Source organism: Sander vitreus, chromosome 1 (assembly GCF_031162955.1).
Source record: "Sander vitreus isolate 19-12246 chromosome 1, sanVit1, whole genome shotgun sequence".
Taxonomy (NCBI): Eukaryota; Metazoa; Chordata; class Actinopteri; order Perciformes; family Percidae; genus Sander; species Sander vitreus.
The window spans coordinates 18,718,347-18,738,859 of NC_135855.1; the positions used below are offsets into that span (position 1 = coordinate 18,718,347).

At 40.3% G+C, this 20,513-nt stretch overlaps 2 protein-coding genes across 3 annotated transcripts; one reads left to right on the forward strand and one right to left on the reverse strand.

Moving 5' to 3' along the window:
• The first annotated feature begins 206 nt into the window (after window positions 1-206).
• On the forward strand, window positions 207-10,159 carry grtp1a (growth hormone regulated TBC protein 1a). The gene is made up of 8 exons (XM_078246800.1): window positions 207-871; window positions 2,931-3,082; window positions 3,178-3,336; window positions 4,976-5,100; window positions 5,673-5,769; window positions 7,044-7,216; window positions 8,822-9,007; window positions 9,135-10,159. The coding sequence occupies exons 1-8, from the start codon at window positions 798-800 to the stop codon at window positions 9,246-9,248; spliced, it is 1,080 nt and encodes a 359-aa protein (XP_078102926.1). The 5' UTR covers window positions 207-797; the 3' UTR covers window positions 9,249-10,159.
• On the reverse strand, window positions 9,856-19,518 carry lamp1a (lysosomal associated membrane protein 1a). 2 transcript variants are annotated; one of them, XM_078246788.1, is made up of 10 exons: window positions 19,326-19,518; window positions 18,747-18,990; window positions 16,386-16,492; window positions 16,071-16,290; window positions 14,524-14,685; window positions 14,219-14,439; window positions 13,973-14,098; window positions 13,421-13,487; window positions 13,156-13,323; window positions 9,856-12,240 (listed from the first exon to the last, which is right to left on the reverse strand). In XM_078246788.1, exons 2-10 carry the CDS (start codon window positions 18,799-18,801, stop codon window positions 12,101-12,103), a joined length of 1,266 nt encoding a protein of 421 aa, XP_078102914.1. In that variant the 5' UTR covers window positions 18,802-18,990; window positions 19,326-19,518; the 3' UTR covers window positions 9,856-12,100. The 2 variants fall into 2 exon arrangements, with proteins under 2 accessions (XP_078102914.1, XP_078102905.1); XM_078246779.1 differs by lacking the exon at window positions 19,326-19,518 and having other exon boundaries at window positions 18,747-19,129.
• Window positions 19,519-20,513: the final 995 nt, after the last annotated feature.

Genomic DNA, 20,513 nt, shown 5'->3' on the forward strand with positions numbered 1-20,513 from the left:
AACACTGGTTACCAGTTGTTACTAGTACATGCTGAAAGAGATATAACAGCAGAGACATTATGAGCAAAGCCAACACTGAATTACTTAAAACCTCAATGGACAACCTGATGCACACCTCTGACCTTTTCTTCTATCCAAAGCGCCTTGAATGCACCATAGGTAACATTTAGCGTTCCCATTAGAGCTCTGAAGTGGGATGTTCCGGGAATCCCTCGAAAGCAGCATTAGGTCTGATTGGCGTGAGTCCTGGGACAAACGTCACGAGTCCAAAATCTTCCATTGAGTAGTAGTTGGTCCGGACAAGAGGAGTGGAAGTGACTTGTATTTGGATTACATTGGGTTGCATTCGTGTAACTGTTATTATAGCTTGTTTAGTTAACGTTAACACTCAGAGGAGCAAGCAGCAGGTGCATGTGGATGGCGATTAAACTCAATGCAAAGTCCGCTCTCTCCACGCGGCGTGAACATCGGCGTATCCATAAAATATTGAAAGAATCGAACTAAAAAAAGTACTTGGTTTCGTGAACAGCGTAAGAATGCGTTTCGCGGCTTTCCCCTTTCGAGAATAGCATGTTAAGCTCAAGAAAAAGCAGCGTCTCTCCGTCCCGACTCTCCTCACGCAAACATGGAGAAAAGTTCAAAGTGAACGTTAACGGTAACTTACCTCAACTGTGACGTCGACATTCATGTTAGTTGTAAACTTGTTTTGGCCTTTTTTTGGAGAAAAACAACACGGCGGATAAATGGTGAGACTCTAGCACACAGATTCTCAGGCTATCACTGGAGCAGAAGAGGCAATGGAGAAGAAGAACAAGGCGACCGATCGGACCCTCTCCCCGGTTGACGGTAGAGCCAAAGACAGAGTGGACAGGTAACGTTAGCACACGTAATGGGCTTTAACGGTTAACTAGCCAGAATATAGCCTGCTAAACGTTCAAAACAATATGTTATCGATTTTGGGAGGTTGATAACCTACCTGATAATTAGCATAGATGTATTAAGAGAAGTAGCAATGCAGTTGACTAACGTTAATCTGATTTACATTAGCTAACTGTTAATATAAGGTTACTTTCTGTTGGAGTTGTGCAGTGGCCTGTTGATGTTTAACGTTATATACAGTTTTGTTTAGCCTATCTCATTAGAAATTGGACAGTTTGTCGTATCAGATAAAACTTGTTCAAAATGTACAAATATAATTATAATGTTTGTACATTAAGATGGCAGTCCTTAAGATTGCCGTCTTGGTTGATTTAGAATGTATTTGAGTGAAAACAATGGAATTATGCTGAGAATTTAGCAGTCTGGAGCACAGAATGATATTCATTCTATTTATGTCTATGGTCTGGAGGTTGTTTTATATCTATGGTTGATACATGAGCTTCAAGTTTTCAGAATTGTGTGCACAGTTCCATTTTTTTCAATGGAGAAAAACGGTACAGCATTTTTTTTCCAGAGATTACAGCTTTAAAGAAAACGATCTATACACAGTTGCCAGGTTATTTGGTACACCTAGCTCAAATTAATGCAGTGTTACAACAGCCTCATAATAAATCCTACCTCCAAGAAGATGAATATGGTCACCTTTTGTTGAAAGTGTTTTGGAGAGGTGTTGATTCAACTTTATGGTCATTTTAGTGGCTGGTTGTAGTTGTGGCTGGAACTTTAGAGGTGTTTTTTTAATATTTTCTACACTCCATTTTATATCAATGAGGCTAGACTAAATATTAATAACTGCAGCCTCCGAAATGACCATTAAGTTAAATCAATGGCTCTCTAAAACAGCTGCAACAAAACTGATTATGACCTTTTATAAAGGTAAGCTTTATTGCAGAGCTTTTGCATTTGACTGCCTTAGTTATATCTAGGTGTACCCAATAAACTGGCAGCAGAGTGCGTTTATGGCACTTGCGTGGAACTGCACTTGAAATAGTGCAGTTTATTCTGTCTACACGTAAACAGAGGCTAAGGCTTTTTGGCTTTGTTGTACATGTTTACAATCCACACTCATCTCTGCAGTATATGTTAAATACTTTTTTTTTTTTTTTAAGAGAAGGTGAGCTTTTGCACAGTTCAAACAAACAGCGATAACCCAAACACCTGAAATCAGGAGCCACGTTCACACACTCCACATCGAATGTGTGCCCTTGCTTTTGTTTTGAAAACAAAGTCATTCTCAGATGAGGAACATAACGCTTGCATAATGATACCTTTATTTCCACCCAGTAATTACAGAGCCACATAAGTTGGAACCTGGAATGTGTGTAGTATACAGTAGTGAAGGGATAAGTTCTGTTGTGCTTGAACATGTTCGAAACAAATGCAGTAGCCAATCCACATTGCTGGTCTCTAGGTGCATTTCTTCTACAAGGATGACATACTCTTGTGAAAGTGTTAAGTTGCAGGAAGGTTATCATGTTTCCTAAAACATTAGGTTGAGCAACCTACACCCACAACTGTTTCATGTAGAACCAGCTGGTAGATCTATGTAATGTAGATACACATGATATAGATCTACAGTTATACTGGTTATATGTATATAAAAGATTACGTTTATAAAATGGAACCATTAGACTTTCCATTATTATTATTATTATTATTAATAATAATAATAATAATAACAAACTGAATTTGTATAGAGCTTTTCAAGGACTCAAAGTCGCTTTTGTGCTGTAAAGGCTTTATCCAATCTAGTTAGCCCCGAATTAGGTGCTAAGTAAGGGGGCATGACAAGGCTCTAGCAGTTATATTATACTGGACTAATTAATGACAATAACTGTTTTTTACAAAATATGCTGTTTTTTTTAACATTAAGTTTATGTCACCTAGTAAAATATAAAACACATTTTTGAAATGTATTAAAACAATATTTAATCATTTATATGTGTTTTTTTTAAGTTAATTGTTTCTAACGTTAACTTTTTTTGGCTCAGCGTGGATCCGTATGGCTTTGAGCGCTCAAAGGACTTTGATTACGAGTCCTACGAGGAGCTCATGTCTGAGTATCTAGTTGTGCTCACCCGACGATCCATCAAGTGGTCCAAACTACTCAAGGGCAGACGCAAGGTGCAGAAGAACGTGAAACGTGAGTGTGAAAACTGAACACGCCAGTGTCCTCGGCAGAATGAGCGTATATGCAATGAAGCTGAACTAAACTCAAATGCTCTTCCTCTCCTTCAGTAAAGCGTTATGTACGTAAGGGGATTCCCAATGAGCACCGGGCTCTGATCTGGATGGCAGCCAGTGGGGCCCAAGACCAGCTAGAGAGGAACCCAGGATACTACCAGTCCCTGCTCCGAGCCGAGCACGACCCCAAACTGGTGGAGACCATCTGCACAGGTCGGGCTGTCAAAGGCTTCTCCTTCATCCATATACTCACTCAGACCTCCTTAAAAGCCCTGACACACAGCAATCAAAGAATAGGGTTTCCCCTGCCATTATACGGCTTAGGCGCAGTGCCTACGCGTTTTGGCGCATTGCCAAAGTGTATTAATGTAAAAACTATGTGGAGAGCATCTGGGTGACGAGCTGACACACTGGTTCGGTGTCCGCTCGTTGTCTTCTGCCCACCGCATGATGGTTAGCGTACACAGTGGCACAAACAGTGTTCCAGCCACACACACCGTCCAGGTTGCGCACACAGCGGCAGCTGCACTTACTTACTTAAATAGAGCTGACATTTAAGGTGGGCCAGCTATTCTCATTTCAGTGATATCTCCCTCGCTACGACCGAATACAGCTACACTTCACGCAATTAATTCTGCGATGAACAATTCACTAATATGCAAATGAGCGTATGACGTCATTTGCACCTAAGCGCTTTAAAAACCAATTAGCATACCCCGAAGAACCAGCCCTAGCAAAGAATCGCAGTGTATTGCCGCACGCCTTCTGTTAGAAGTTGCACTTGGGGCGCCCGGATAGCTCGGCTGGTAGAGCGGGCGCCCACATATAGAGGTTTACTCCTCGACGCAGCGGGCCGGGTTCGACCCCGACCTGCGGCCCTTTGCTGCATGTCATTCCCCCCTCTCTCTCCCCTTTCATGTCTTCTGCTGTCCTATCGAAATAAAGGCTGAAAATGATGAAAAATAATCTTTAAAAGCCTCTATCTGACCCCTGATCAGGGGATATAACAGTTTGTAATCCAAAGATCATCATGAACAAACCAAATTAGCCAATTATCTTTACGACAATGTGAATTTAATTAAAAGTGTCATTATTGCCTGTAAAATTTTATTTTGCAATGGCATTGTCAGCATGTGGTCTGAACGAGTATTATAACACCCAGTCAGAGAATTCTTTCTCTCTGACTGCCTCCGAGGCTGATGCCGTCAGCGGGCTGATTCGGCTGAACGGTTGCTGATTAATGCTGACCATAGCCAACAGTGCCAGACACACTGCAAACGCCACAGCCAACAGCCAGCCACACAGGGCACACTGATGCCCGACAGTTTGGTGTTTTCAGAGCCCTTACTCTTGACGTTACAGAATATTTTTTGTAGCGTTCAGCGTGACATATGCATGGCTTTGTGAGTAAGTGAGACGGTTCTTCAACCAGACCAGCTACCCTGTTGATGTTTCCCTGATTGAAATATTGACTGGGCGTTTAGACAGAAAACAGTGCTGTGTTGAAAGAGATATAAGAGTGAGAGAGTGAGATAAAAAAATTTTTTAAAAAAAATTGTGTGAAGGCGTATACACGCTAAAACACTCCACAGTGGTTTATAATAATTATGACCAAGGACTGGAAAGTTAGCACGCCGACAATCATTTCGCCCTCTGTCTCTGACATTGCAAGGCAAATATTCCTTTACCCTGTAGTACTCAGGTCTCCGTACAAAGTAATCTAACAGAAGTGCGCGTGTGCCCGTGTGCGTGAGAATAATCCCACCAAACAACAAAACGTGCATTAAGGAGTTTTCCTAGCTTTACCAGCACTGAACATGCATGACTTTCTGTGTGGTCTTTTTTCTTTTAGACTTGAACAGAACATTTCCAGACAACGTCCAGTTCCGCAAGACATCCAACCCATGTCTGCAGAAAGCTCTGTACAATGTGCTACTGGCTACTGGCTACCACAACCCAGTTGTGGGCTACTGTCAGGTAATATTACTGCATAGATCCAGCCTAAACTAAATTTATATAATAATACCATTCCTACACCTTTTTTCTTACACATTTGGCAAAGATGTCAAAGATTTATGATAAATATTTATAAATGATAAAAATATTTCATATTGTTTTATTATTGTTTGTAGTCCTGTATGACTGAAATTTGCAGTGAAGGATTATGCCACAAAAACATGCAAAAGTTACTTTAGTACAATTCCAGTGAAATTCCAAAAATTCCATCAGCTCCTTCAATTTGGGCATAATTCATCATAAAGCAGAATGTGATCAGTCTTAGGCAGGGTCCTCATTTAGGATCTGAGTGTTATAATAACGTGATATTAGTCACTGCACAATTATACAACGTGTATGTGTCCAAAGAAAGGCTGTTTGTGTCTCAGTATATGGCTGCATCTCTTATGACGTATAACTAGAACCCATCCGCGTGTAATCGCACTCAAGCAGCCTGTTTCAGTTTGAACTTTTTTGTTTTATGTGTCCTTGTATCGTGAGAGGGCTGAAAGATTCATGTGTGACCTAAGTGTGTGTCTCTCTTTTGTCTTAAGGGGATGAACTTCATAGCTGGGTATCTTCTTATCATCACAAAAGATGAAGAGAAATCCTTCTGGCTGATGGAAGCACTACTCGGTAGAATTTTACCTGGTGTGTTCATTAATTTGCTATTGTTAAAGTCTCGTGTGTGTGTGTGTGTGTGTGTGTGTGTGTGTGTGTGTGTGTGTGTGTGTGTGGGGGGGGCATGGATACCCGAACCGAGCCCGACGGGCCGGGCCGGGTTCGGACAGATATTTAGAAATTATGGTCGGGTCACATCAGCGCGACAAGGCATTTGTTGTAAAATGGTGCTGCGGCTCCTTTAAGAGAGCTCCGTGCGTGTGTAAAGTGTGCAGAAGAGAGATAAAGGAAGCAGACGTGTAGATGCGACCGGAGCAGAGTTGGTGGAATAAGTTTATGTTTCGTACACAGTGTGTGCGGTGTCCGAGATAAACCCCAGACTGAAAGCCAAGTTCATTCATTTGCTCACCAGAAACGGGATTTTAACCCCAACGTTATTCATGTTATAACGTCGGCCCTGGAGGTAACGAGTCTCCCCTGGTTTTCGGACCACGGTCGGAAACAATCAATCAGGAAAGGTTAACACATTGAACCTTTTAAATTAAACAGCTTATTAACGTGCGCTTGTTGCCCCGTGTGTGCTGATGGCCTCATCTGTTGACATTTCCGAATTGCTTAATAAAAGCGGGCTTTCCACACAAACAAACGTACAAAAAAAAAGAAGGCATTTTCACTGTGTCGGGCTCGGACATGCATATCTTAATGCCTGTCGGACGCGGGCCGGGCTCGGACAGAAGAATTCGGCCCCGAACCGGACTCTAGTGCGTGTGTCCGTCCCTTTACCCTGACCTAAGAATAATCCTGTAGGAGGTCACATGGTCTGTTTCTGCCAGTGGCTTAACCCTTGTGTTGTCTTCCCGTCAACCTTGAAAAAAACTTTTTTTTCCGACATGTTTGTTTTTGTATTTTTCCAACGTTTTAAATTGTAAAATTTTTCTTCTACACATTTTCAGCGCTTATTTCTACGTCCCATTTTGTCTGATATAAAACAAAAATTAAAAACGGGCCAATGTGACCCAAAGTCAACACAAGGGTTAAAACCTGCAGTACGTTTTTATTTGTGTCTTGCACTCACTCAAACACGGAAATGTCAATATAAATTAATTTAAACTGTAATACATTTATGCTGTTTTTGTATTAAAACGGGAATGGAAAATGGATGTGTTTATATCTCGTTGCAGTTAATTAAGAGCAATGTCTAACGTGTGTGTGTGTGTGTGTGTGTGTGTGTGTGTGTGTGTGTGTGTGTGTGTGTGTGTGTGTGTGTGTGTGTGTGTGTGTGTGTGTGTGTGTTTTTTTTACAGACTACTACAGTCCAGTGATGCTGGGGCTCAAGACGGACCAGGAGGTGTTAGGGGAACTGGTGAAAGTTAAAATCCCAGGAGTCTGGCAGACCATGATGGATCATAATGTCATGTGGAGCCTGGTGGTCTCCCGATGGTTCATCTGTCTCTACATAGACGTCTTGCCAGTAGAGGTGAGTGTATCTGTGTGTGTTTCACATTGTGGACAGGTGGGAAGTACTGCCATTGTCACTGCAATTTATTTATATACTCTTTATCCTCCAGTCAAAATTGCTTTATTCAAAGTTTTAAGCTTGATAACAGACAGTATGGAAAGTCAGAGACAAATTCTGGTCATTGGCATTCAGGACCTCTCTCTCTCTCTCTCTCTCTCTCTCTCTCTCTCTCTATATATATATATATATATATATATATATAAAAAACGTTAATGTTTTGTTGTTAAAGTGTGCTTCTAATTTCTTAAAGAATAAAAGCTCTGTCGAAGCACGCTGTTCAACAACACTGTGTACTAAATGCTTTATGCCAGCGCTGCTTTTAGTGGATTCAGATAAAAATTTGAAAAAATGCTTATTATTCTTTCAATGTGGAATGGCCAGCCCACCATGTAAACAAGCTTTATTGTTGCTAACTCCCTGTGTTCGCCTAGGGAGGGGCGTGGACTGTTATGTATGTTGGCGCAGACATGGCGCTTCACTAGGAGGGCGTAACACATGCAGATGTTGAAGCTACTCCCCCCCCACACACACAGGCAGTAGGAGTTAAGAATACTGCAGCAACACAGACATGATTTCTCACTAATTTCCCATCCCAAGATTGATTCAGGGTTGCTGCTGCAGTGTCCAAGTTTTTCCTTTTCTCCACTTAGTGCTCATATTATGCTCATTTTCAGGTTCATAATTGTATTTAGAGGTTGTACCAGAATAGGTTTACATGGTTTAATTTTCAAAGAACACCATATTTTTGTTGTACTGCACATTGCTGCAGCTCCTCTTTTCACCCTGTGTGTTGAGCTCTCTGTTTTATCTACAGAGTGAGGCATCTCACTTCTATTCCATCTTTGTTGGGAGTCGCACATGTGCAGTAGCTAGGTAAGGACTACTAGCTAATCAGAAGCTGAGTATGAGGGCGAGTCACGCTAGCAGCTAGGCGAGCATTATAACGTGTTAAAGTGACGCACGTTCATCACGGGAGTAAAGGCTGGACTACAATAGAGCTGTTTGGAGCAGTTTGTGAACAGTGTTTTCTGTTGGAGATGGTAAGTCCCTTTGGGGTGGACTTTGGGCTTTTTCACTTTTGTAAACCTATAACGACCACAAAAAAGATATATAACACAATAAAGGAAAGGGAAAACGCCAAAAAGCATAATATGAGCACTTGAAAGAAAAGCACCCAAGTTTTTTAAATTTCTAATTTTAAGATAGCTGGTAAGTGCAACGAAGGGGAAGGAAGATTAAGAAGAAACATTTGTTTCTCCCTCCTTTGTCTTTACAATGCAAAAAGCATTGCTTTTTCGGTGCACTAGAAACACAGCAAGTGATAAGATTCTAACAATCCCATGATGATGATGATGATGAGAGTATGCATGCATTTTCAGTAATTTACTTACACTAGCTGGTGGCGCTTTGGATGTAACTCTTCAAACAACATACAACTTCTGGTTGTTGATGTTTTGGAGAGTTTCTAACTGAGTTGCATTAGATGTTTGTTAAACGTCCTGTTGTGCAACACCGTGCGTGTGTTCGTTGGTGTAATTTAGCTTCTTTGTTGTTTCTCTGCAGACAGTTTTGCGGATTTGGGATTGCCTGTTCTACGAGGGCTCTAAAATCCTGTTCCGTGTAGCTCTCACACTGATCCACCACAACCAGGCTCTGATTCAACAGGCCCAGTCACTGCCGGACGTCTGCCAAAGCTTCAAGCAGATCACCCATGGGCCATTTGTTGATGAATGCCACACTTTCATGCAGGTAAAAAGACAAGGGAGATATTCCATCACATGTGACACTAGAGGAAAGACCAATCGGTATCAAACGGATGTTTCCTGTCTTTAATCCTCTAATCCTGGTGTTTCTTACCTTTTTTTTTTTTTGCTAGAAAATCTTCACTGAACCAGGAAGTCTCTCCATGGCAACCTTGACTAAGCTGCGGGCGACATTTCGATCTCGCATTATTACGGAAGAACTCGGCCCAACTGATCCCGAAAGTTAATACACATTCCACGAAGGATGAGCACCTTTTTTTAAATTTTTTATTTTTACTGAACTAATGTCACAGTGACTTCTACGGTACATACTGTCGAGTTTGTGTCTTAAACATTTTCCTTCAGGCTATCATACTGCCCAAGTGTAAATATATACGGTGAAAGAAGACTATTCTTAACAATGTGCTGTATGAGCTGACGATTCCAGTTGAAATGTAGTTTCTTCTTCTTTTGTTAAATGATGCACTTTACTCCAGAAAGTCAGCGACACTGTAGAGAGAAAGCTTGGCAGAGGTCAGCTCAGATAAATAATGTGTTGCAGTGTGAGGACAGCCAGGAGGCCTACCACATTTCACGTCAAATGGTTGATTGACAAAACTCCATGCTGGCACTACCTTCTGTGAAGTCGAATGCGAATTATACCGATTACATGACAAGAAACATATTTTGTTAAAGAATTTAAAATCGTTGTACATATTGGTTGTGTTCAGGTTTTGAGCAAATGTAGTAGTTCCTAGTATATCGCAACCGTTAATTCAAGTGCACTATGACGAAATGATTCTAAGTATAATTGAAAGGGCGGCTCTCTATAAACAAAATAAAAGATCAAATCAGTACAATTTATATTAACATTTATTTAAGGAGAGAGTCGGGAAAAGCAACACTGGAAAATGAATCCATGCACCTGTTCACTTGTAATGTTGAATACATTTAAGCAATGCAGAGTCACACTCTGTGTATGGCTGGACCACTACACACTGTTTAATCAGCTGAATTAAACTGTGCCTCAGTGGGACAGTCCACACTGTGGAGGAATATGACTGGAAAGGAGAAGCTTTCCCTTTTTTTTAATATCAAATGGGATAATCGTATGCTCATGGTGAGCATGTGCAGGAATAAAACTCCACCTAACTTGAAATGTTTTTATTTGCACACACAAGCCACTGTAACTTAAATTCTTTGTCCTACATTTGACTCTCTCTCTCTCTTTAATTGCATGGAATATTAAATGATTTTTTTTTTTTAATATAAATAACATTGCTAAAAACAACAAACAGCAGTTCAAGCAAATTCAACCAATTCTTAGAACTTAATGGAACAAGAGTAAACCGCCGACGGTGTACTTGCTGCGTACAGCAAAATCAAACTGCCGCCATCCTTGCTTTTGTGAAGGCTCGGTCCTTCACACAAGATGCAAACTATCTGAAACTACCAGGTCTTTGGCTTCTCATCATCTCACAGAAAAAAAGTGAAAGGAAAATAAAGATATCCAGGGGCCTCATTTAGAAAACCTGTTAACGCAAGAAAAAGTTGCGTGAAGCAGGGTGAAATTTGCCATCGCAACATTCCTCGCAAAAGTCGGGATTCATAAAGAATTTCCACGTGTAAAAACGTGCCCACTTTTCCGCAACCTTTTGACCACGCGCGTGATCGTGCGTAATGCTCCCAAGGTTTTGTAGACTGCGTTTTAGTGAACTCTGATGGTAACACAAAATATCACATGGATGAAGTACTCTGGATGCATAGCGCACAGCCTGCATGTGAGCACACTCTAAATTATTTAGTTTTCGTAACAATCAATTAGTATATTGAGGCCGTCACACACTATGACTTATAAAAATTGATATTTATATCCAACAAATAAATCTATTTAACCCTTGTATGGTGTTCGGGTCTGTGGGTCCCGTTTTCAATGTTTGCTAAAAGAAAAATGATGCTATTTATTATTTTTTTTCTAACTCAAACTCAATGGCCTTGGCTCATTTTCTGTGAAGAACATAAATAACTTATTTTTAATGACTGCACACGGTACACCCCCCCTACACATAACTATTACATATGAGGTGTTTGGGTCTACTGGACCATGGTGCTATGAAACTTAACTGTGTCCTCCTCCTAACTGGGCCTGTTGTGCGTCTGTGTGTGTGCGTGTCTGAGTGTAGGTGTCTGTGTGCGGGAATGTTGTCTTTTCTGTACCTGCTATTCCCACACAAAGTTACAAAATTGTTACATTTCAAGCACTTTCACCTGATTAAGTTCTAAGAAATAAGCAGCAATAATGATCAAAAATCTTGTTTCTATTTTTTTACCTTTTTATAATTGAATTTCCTTGTTTTCTCACAGGGGTAAATGGCAAATATGAACCATAAATGATGTCTATATCATTGGTAATTGTGCTAAATCTGTTAAGTATTTTTAAATAAATTGTTATGGCTGTATTGATTTAAAAGCCTAATAATGTGATGGGTCCACCAGACCCGTGAACATTGACTGCGTAACAAAAATATGAACACCACACAAGGGTTAAGGCTTCCAAACAGGATTTTGTTTCGATGTTCTACTGTTGTTTTGATGTTAGGAGCACCTCGATCTCACAATCACTGAATCGTGTTTTTTTTTCCCCCCCATTTTTCCGTTTCATGATTGGTCATCAAGGGCTTCTTTACAAGGCTGCTATATTCATTGATTGATAAACATGGACCTTATTAGGACAAATATGGGACGACCTTGGAGAGGCTCGTGCACGACCGCATAAGGTAACGCACGTCCGTATTCATAACGAGAAGAGTGTGTACCGGTGTGTGCCGCAAGGTGTTAGAAATCAGAATTTTGTTTTTGCGCACGAAAATTCGGACTTTTTGGCGCACGAAATCTTTCAGAATAGAATCTACGCACAGTTTTATAAATGAGGTCACATAGGATATGCAAAAACATGCACTCGCCACAGAGTAACTACTCAATTATTTCATTCATTACTGCTCGTGTCCACAGTCTATTGCTTGCTCGCTCGCTCACACACACACTCGGGTTTATCTCTCCACTGTTCAGTCTGTCCGGTTAAAGTAAAATGAAGGGTCCATTAGATGGTCTGGTATCCAGCGTGGCTCCTCTTCCTGCCTATTAGATATGCAATGAGGACGATCAGCACCAGGCCGGCAAGGGCGGCTCCAACAATGATGGGGATGAGCATCTGGTCTTGGTCCATCCGACACTCCTCCGCTGGAGATAGAAAGAAGAGATGAGAAGGTAACGTACAACCCCTGCAATAATCCAAACTGGCCAGTGCAACCCCCCCCAAAAAAACTATTATCAGAATCCATTAAATTGGCCAAGTATACTTATATACACAAGGGATTTGACTTTGGTAGGTGTTAACTCTCTATTTATAGACAAATAGTAATATAGACACATACTGTACAATAGAGACAACAATGTACATATAGGAACATAACATAATATACAAAAATACAAATAAGACATAATATCAAAACAAGTGCACATGGAGTGGGATGTAGAGTGCAAAAAGTAATATTGCAAAGTAGTGTGCAAGATGCATAGTGGAATGATAAGTATGTAACGTGTAGAGAAGTGGGTGAGTGGCCAAAGTAGGGATGACCCCACTTATTCGCAGTTCAGCAGAGTGATGGCAGTGGTAAAGAAGCTGTTCTTATTATAATTTCCTTTACATAAATAAAAAGACATTTGCACCATAAATTGATGCAGAAAAGGCACAAATTGTTCAAAAAAAAAGTGTTTGACGTTCAAAATTTAAGTGGAGATCTCAACACCCCCAATGTTGAACCCAAAGTTACGCCCTCGGATGCTAGACTGGGAAATGTGCTTATTCACTTTCCTGCCCAGAATTAGATGAGAAGCTTGATACCACTCTCATGTCAGTCTCAAAATTTGAAGCTACAGCCAGCAAAGTTACATTATAAAACTATTTCTTATATTTTCACAGACATCTCATTAAACTCTCTCCAAGAATGCAAATTGCCTAAAATGGCAAACTATTTGCTACCTACTCCTACCAAACAAAATAATCACTATTAACATGAAGGTCAGACGAAGACGAAGAGAACATGGGATAAAAAAATGGATAACAGCAGGGATCATAGAAGAAAGCACTTGTACCTGTAGCAAACTGGTTGGTAGTGACTTTAAATGGTTGGACCTGCAGTCTGAATGTGTTGAGAGAGAAGGCTGGCACCACAGCCAGAGTTTGCTCTGCGTTACACATGTAGGAGCGGCCCAGCGTACTCTGCAGGTAGTCCAGACTGGTGTTACTGGCTGTGAAGGGAGCTGTGGAGAGAGATGGACCAGTAATAGTTGAATTAAGCTAATCAGAGCCAGGACAAAAAAAAAAAAAAAAGTACGTTGCTTGTGACAAATGACATACCAGTCGCATCAGACCAATTGGCAAGCAGAGTTATCCCACTCAGGTGGTACTTGTTGCTCGTGGAGTTCTGTGGACAAGATGGGTTTGGATAATCAATTATCTCCACATATTAGGGCTGCACGATATGAGGAAAATATCAAATTGCAATTATTTTAAATTGATATTGCGATTGCGATATGATTCATGATATTGGAGGAAATGATCATTTTTGTATCATGATACTCATTTTCATTGAAAATATTAAAATAAAAATAAAATGATTATTGTGTGATTTCTGCGAGGATCTGTACCAAACAAAGGTTTTTTCTTTAGTCTGTAGGATACAATTTGTAGGCCGGGTCATCTCTGCGACACCACAATACTTAATTTAAAAGTGGTTTGACACATATTTTGCCTTTAACAAATATTGCTCCACCCTGCAATTTGGATATTGCACTAGTCCATATTGCGATTTCGATAAAATTGCGATTAATTGCGCAGCCCTACCACACACACAAACAAAAACAAACTGACCATGTAGCTAAATTCTCAAAAGACGAGGGTTGATCTTACCAGAGTGAAGGTGAAGTTGAGCGTGGTGGTCTGCTCCTGTGTCAAAACCAAGGAAGCACTGCTGGCTTCACATGATCCTGATGCACTTGTCAGATTTGGAGTCAGGTTGACTAATTCTTGGATAGTCTGGCAAAGTAGACAAAGATACACTTTGTTTATTTCAAGTTTGTTACGCAGAATAGACTGAAAACGTATCTATCGATTATTTTACTATGAGTTGTCCTTGCTTGTGAAGCTATCTTTTACCTTATTCTGAGATAGAGAAAAATAGGAGACGTTGAACTGCAGTCCCATTTGGGCCAGGAGACATACGGTGCCGTTGCTTTTGATTACAGAGTAGGTGCCCCGCTCAGGTGTTCCTGGAGGGGTTGGTGCTGGAGCTGCGGTTGTTGTAGTACGGGCAGTGGTAGGTGGAGCTGTAGTAGTTGGAGCTGTAGTGCTGCCCTGATCTGCCATACATACGCTTTCTGCGACAAAAGAAATGATAAAGAAACATGTTATCAACCATAAACAAGCAGGTCAAAACAAGCTAGAAACCCAGCCAGTCGTACCTGTTGGACTCAGGTCATTTCCTGGCATGTACGCCTCCAGCCTCATATCAGAGAAAATGACAGTTGCTCCACCAAGTCCAAAAGTGGTGGGGCTCACGCAGCGGTAGGTGGTATTGATCGTCGCCAAGATCCCAACTGAATCTGTCACCACAGTGACCACATCTAGGACAAATAGAAACATACAACAAATGAGTTATAAATCTGTAATATGGCACTTGTGGAATATGAGCCCATGTGTTGTTTATTGTATATTTACTAGCAAGTTAGAAATGTGTTTTAGTTCTGATTAATTTCTTTATTTCTGAGAAACGATCTTCTGAGATACAACACACCTTAACCTATTAAATCATACGGTAAATTCAACAATACACACTAAGACATTTTTGTCGTGCTCCTATCTAGAGGTGGAAAGTAACGAAATACATTTACTCACGTTACTGTATTGAGTAGTTTTGTTGTGTATTTTGTATTTTTCCAAGTAGTTTTTAAAGTAGTTTTCGGTAATTTAAAATGTACTTGATTACGTTTTGAGTGAAGTATTGTATTTCGCTACATTACAAATCCCATCCATTACTGAGTAAAGAAAACAAACTTCGACTAACGAAAACCGAAAGGAAGAAAAAAAATAAAATAAAAATCGCACCCGGAACCACTACAGTGACGAATGATCAGCATCTAGGCTGCCTACCAGGCGCCAGTCTTTCTGTAGGAGATTGAGAACGAGATGGAGGTGGATCAGGCGAGCGATGACGGTTCAGAGACTGTTTCAGTAGAAATGCTAGCTGAAACATCGAATTCTGCTGCCCAAAACGACGAAAATCCTTGGCCACATTTGAAAGTCTGTTTTTCATTTAAATTCAAGAGGGCCAATAGTATCATCATGCAATGCCAGATGTGCCTGCCAAAGGTGACTGAACCGGCAGCATTCAATAACTACACATCTAATCTGCGGAAGCATGTTTTGGTAAGTATTTGTGCATTGGTACTTCAAACTAAGTTTTCATGACTAATAGCAAATTGCCAATTAGCAAAACAACATGTTTCGTGGCATTGCTAATTTTTGTCTAGCACTAGCAACCCGTAGGACAACGTATGTAGGACACTGGCTAAATCCCCCCGCCCCGTTTTACAGGTTTTTGTTATGTAACTAAGTAACTTTTATTTAAAGTACATTTTAAATGAACTATTTATTACTTTTACTTGAGTATTTTTTCAGATAGGTAATTTCACTTGTACTTGAGTAATATTTCATCAAAGTATTGGTACTTTTACTTGAGTACAATATTTTAGTACTTTTTCCACCTCTGCTCCTATCATGCTTAAGGTCAAATTTTGGTTGCTAGTGGCTAAGTGCTAAATATCTGCATGGAGTCATTTATTCCAAATTCAATCTACCGTATTCACCGTACCATTTCATTTTATATCAGTATGTGCTAATGGTCCTCTCTGTGCTGTAATATTACATTAGTGATCTATTCTATTATACCTACAGTACCTTCTGTTTACACCTTACACTGTTGATATTAGATTCATGTTTTTGTTCTCACCAGAGCTTTTAGCCTCAGGGAAGATGGAAGTGTCACTGAGGTTGTACTGCAGCGTCAAGTTAGTGACACTGTACACACTTCCATTGGTTGAAAAGCTCAGCCCGAGTGCGTGACCGGGTCCAAACACCGCCACCAGCCATGATGATCTGTCGCCTGTGCTACAAGAACTGCTGCCTGTATCCACCGTGGTGGAGTCAGGCAGAGGGACCTGCACTGTTCTCTGGGGAAACACAAGTGATATGACCGGTGTTCACAAGGAGGTACAATCAATATTGACGTTTTCAGAGACGGAAATATTGTTGTCGCTGTACATACCGTGCTGCTGGAGGTGTTGTACGTGATGGAGAACGATGCAGAGAGCTCAGCTTTAATGCAGGTGGAGTTCCCATCGTTCACCTCAAGAGTAACAGCCTGAATGCAACCTGTAGATATGGAAAAAACATTACAATACAATCAGCAAACATCTTAAAAACAAACTCACTCAAAATGAAAATATAATAAATAAATAAATACATTTCTCCCATATTCTGGACAAATATATGGCATGGTAATTACACTGGAGTGTTCATTTGTGTACGTCATAGCTCAAAATAAAAAACTAAAAACATCCCACAATGATTAACAATAAATATTGATATGTTGCTTAGCACAAATTATTAATGCACATATGTGATCGGAGGATGAGTTAAACTAACTGTACTATATTGATATTAGAATACACACTTTTACGGTATATTGAAAAGGTATTCATTATCTGGATCTTCTGGTTAGATAAAGGTTAGAGAATGAGTACAAATGATAGCAGTGATGATGATTATAACAACAACAATATAACCAGTGTTACATCATGCCATGCCCTGCATGCAACATAAAGTTCAGTTCACACAAGCCACCAGCAGAGGTCTGCAGACAGCTAAAAGTGAGAGGCCAAGACCACAGCCACTCGGACTCTTTTCCTTCACAGTATTGTAGAGCTACTTGTAACATGTGTAACTGAACCTTTCCTGAGCAGTAGAGTCAGCAGGAGCCATACTTGTTAGCTTGACCATACTGGCAACTTTCACACTTGCATGATGTTAAAACCACCACGCCCCGGAAACTGACAACTCATGTCAGCTACTCATGTACATACTACTCATATCCTTAAAAACAAACGTTCTTACCCATTTTTATAACAACGCAATATGGGAGTTTCACTGCTTTCACTCCTCACATTTCCCAGAATAGTCGACAAAGAAGTTTAGGTAGTTTGTGGCTGTTGTATGACTGCTTTTGGTTAACTTTCCAACAGCACAGATTCCTATTTACTGTATTGTATGCTATTAAATTAGATTGTGTTTTATTTATCTATTCAGTCAGATATAAGTGATAAAGGACTACTGGTCGTAATTTCATAACTCACTTATTACTCAGTCGACTGACTATGCTCTTCCCTTTTTCTAATTCTTCTCACTTCCCTTCCATCTTGAGCTTTCCCTATTAAAATAATGTATTGATCCTAATGGAAAGAGCACTAGGTTTCTAGTCCTGTGTCAGTCTCTGTCAATCACACACTCCTTCCCATGCTGCCTTGCTGAAACTTGACCCTAATGTCACCTCTCGGTTCACCCTGTAAACACACAGCAGACCGTTTACACAACACTGAAATCTGATCATGAGGTAAAAGCGGATGTGTGTACAAAGTATGAAGCTGCAGATACTGTAGCAGCGTTAGATATTCGGCATGGAGAGGATAACAAAACAGAGAAAAGTATTCTGATTGTGTTGTGAGGAAATAGTGGTGCATAGTAATCAAATGATATATTTGAGAGTATTAACAGAACCATACTGCAACTACTAGACAACTGCATTGGCCTGTTTTCCTGTATCAGCAGTATTTTGTGTGTGTGTGTGTGTGTGTGTGTGTGTGTTTTCAGGCCGTTTAAACTGGTCATAAACTAACATTGTAGGCCTCTGCTGGGCTGTGTGCAACACAAAGCCATCATAGTGGTCACGTGACGCTCTCAAATGACACAATAAAGAGGCCTATCTGCTGGTCAACAACATTCACAAAGCCTGGGTATTATATTAGAATAGAATAAAGTCCAGGGACATCTCCAGTAACTCAGGCCTGTTTTGGTTTTGACACAACTACCTGAGGACAGATGACCCTTTGGATTTTCTATGACAGGTCCGTGCGAAACTTTGAAGTGCCACGGGTCAAACATCCGCATTTTTGGTCAAATGTAGAGGGATATATCAGTTTCCACTGGCCTATCCCAGGAAATCCCTTATTATATTCATATATTATTAAGTCAAGCCATTAATGAATATAACCTGTTTCTACATCTTATGTTAATGGTTCAAGACTACTCACCTGCTTTAATAATAGCCTACCTCATACTCGAGTACGTGCACATATGACTATAGCTACATTTAGACACCATGCTAGAACGATTATTTTAATTGTCGATTAACCTGCCGATTTAATCTTCATATATATATATATATATATATATATATATATATATATATATATATATATATATATATATATATATTAGAGGGGGGTGTCACAGTTTAAACTCTTATCTAACTTCTTATTAATCTCTTATCAAAATAGTTTCCGTTAATCTTCTGTCGCTTTATACGATTAATCGACTACTTATTTCAGCTTTAAACCGCAAAAACACTCACCCAAAACCGCAAACCAGGCGATGATGAGCGCGGCCAAAGCGTGAGAGAGTTTCATCCTTTTGTCTTCTTCTTGTTGTCCCTGTTGTAGAGATACAAGCCCGGGGAAGCGTTGTGCGTTGTTGTGTCGCCGCTGCAGGCGCAGGTGGGTCTACACGGCCAACTGGCTTGACTTTACGGACCGTAATCTAAAACTGTGGCGTCACTGTCGTTCTTCGTCCTGTTGTTGTTTACGTTTCTCTGCTGACTGAAGGTAAATGAAACAGTTGTTTAGTAATCCTAAATCACGTCCTGCTGGTAGAAACTATCAGTGTGCGCGGTTACATGTCTGTCACAGCCACATCGACTGAATAATAAGCCATATCTGGTCATGTGAACTGGTAGCACCGAGCAGCCACCTGGTCACGTGACGTGACCCCCCTTCCCTTCTTTCACGAGCTCTATTCAAGGCAGTGCTAATACACTGTTTTGTGCTCCATTAAAAAAAAATACACAAATATAAACCACAGGGTAATAGTTTTACACCGTGTAACTACATGCGAAATGTTTGCTGATAGCTAAATGTTGATATTACAGACTTACATAACTGTAGCCGGTTGGGTGTAAAGAGCCACCTTACGAGAAACGTGCACTTCCAGGAATATTTCAACTCTCCTTCGGGGAACTCACACAAGTGAAATATGTCAAGGCTAATTAATTAATTATATCAAATGTACTATACGACCTGGAGAACATTTAGCTTTCTATAGGTGAAGGTAGAATGTGAGCATGTGCTGTGCACGCTGCAAAGTGCACGGTGCATGTTTTGTGGGTGGTCAGCTGACACATTCACCAATTCACGAGGGTGTGCAAAACCCTCAAAGGAACGCAGAGGCTGCTTTAATGCCTCTGCCAAAGACTTATCAGGGCCCTGCTACATTCTCCCTACGTAGTTCAACCACGTTTTTTTAACAAAAGGCATGTCGTTTTCTTGAGGCTAAATGAGACTAGGAGGTTAGACATCTAGCTCTTCTTGACACATTTAAGATCTATTTCTTTAATCATACAAACACCGTGCACTGCCTGCTGTGATAGTGAAAGTATTAAGACAAATATCCTTTCACTTCCAACTTCCAGTAACTTGATATTAAAATCCTGAATAGATCATTTCTATCGTGAAAATATACCGAGTGCCTTTCAATCCTAAATTAAAAATGATTTCATCATACCTCAAAATCACGTGTATGGAAAGAGAACAGACAACAGTCCACTTTCTTATTGTATCATTTGGGGCTGAGTGATACAAATAGGAAATGGACAACATAGTGTCGTGATGTATAACAGACTATATTTTGGTTTAACAAAAGATTAATTTGATGAAATCAGATTAAACTGAAGGAGTGATGATGAACTACATAGCAAGCTCAAGCTGACAGAGGCAACAGGGCAAGACGTGTGTTCCAATAAAAAAACACTGCCACTAGCTGGTTGTCTACAAATCATTCATTGAATCATTAAATATCCATTTATTCAGGTTCACTTTTCTCACTCTTACATAGAATACAATCTGTTCTACAAAAACGTCAGCACATGACATTGGACATTTGGGCATTTTGGTCAAAACATATAAGATACCCAAAGAAATACCCAAGTGGCTTGGCTGCATGTCATTTAGCTTCTGTGTTACAAGCAATAAACCCTTCCCTCTGACCCAAACCCATCTGGCCCACATCATCCTTCTCAAGTCTCTTCTTGTCCTCAACAGCTGTTTCTCTGCCAAATAAAGCAACC

Coding starts and splice junctions, on each gene's coding strand:
- lamp1a (XM_078246788.1), bottom strand. CDS start 18,801: ATGAAACTCTCTCACGCTTTGGCCGCGCTCATCATCGCCTGGTTTGCG. Junction 16,291..16,385: donor ACAACACCTCCAGCAGCACG/GTATGTACAGCG, acceptor GTGTTTCCCCAG/AGAACAGTGCAGGTCCCTCT. Junction 13,324..13,420: donor CAATTGGTCTGATGCGACTG/GTATGTCATTTG, acceptor CTCTCTCCACAG/CTCCCTTCACAGCCAGTAAC.
- grtp1a (XM_078246800.1), top strand. CDS start 798: ATGGAGAAGAAGAACAAGGCGACCGATCGGACCCTCTCCCCGGTTGAC. Junction 872..2,930: donor GCCAAAGACAGAGTGGACAG/GTAACGTTAGCA, acceptor TTTTTGGCTCAG/CGTGGATCCGTATGGCTTTG. Junction 7,217..8,821: donor TAGACGTCTTGCCAGTAGAG/GTGAGTGTATCT, acceptor GTTTCTCTGCAG/ACAGTTTTGCGGATTTGGGA.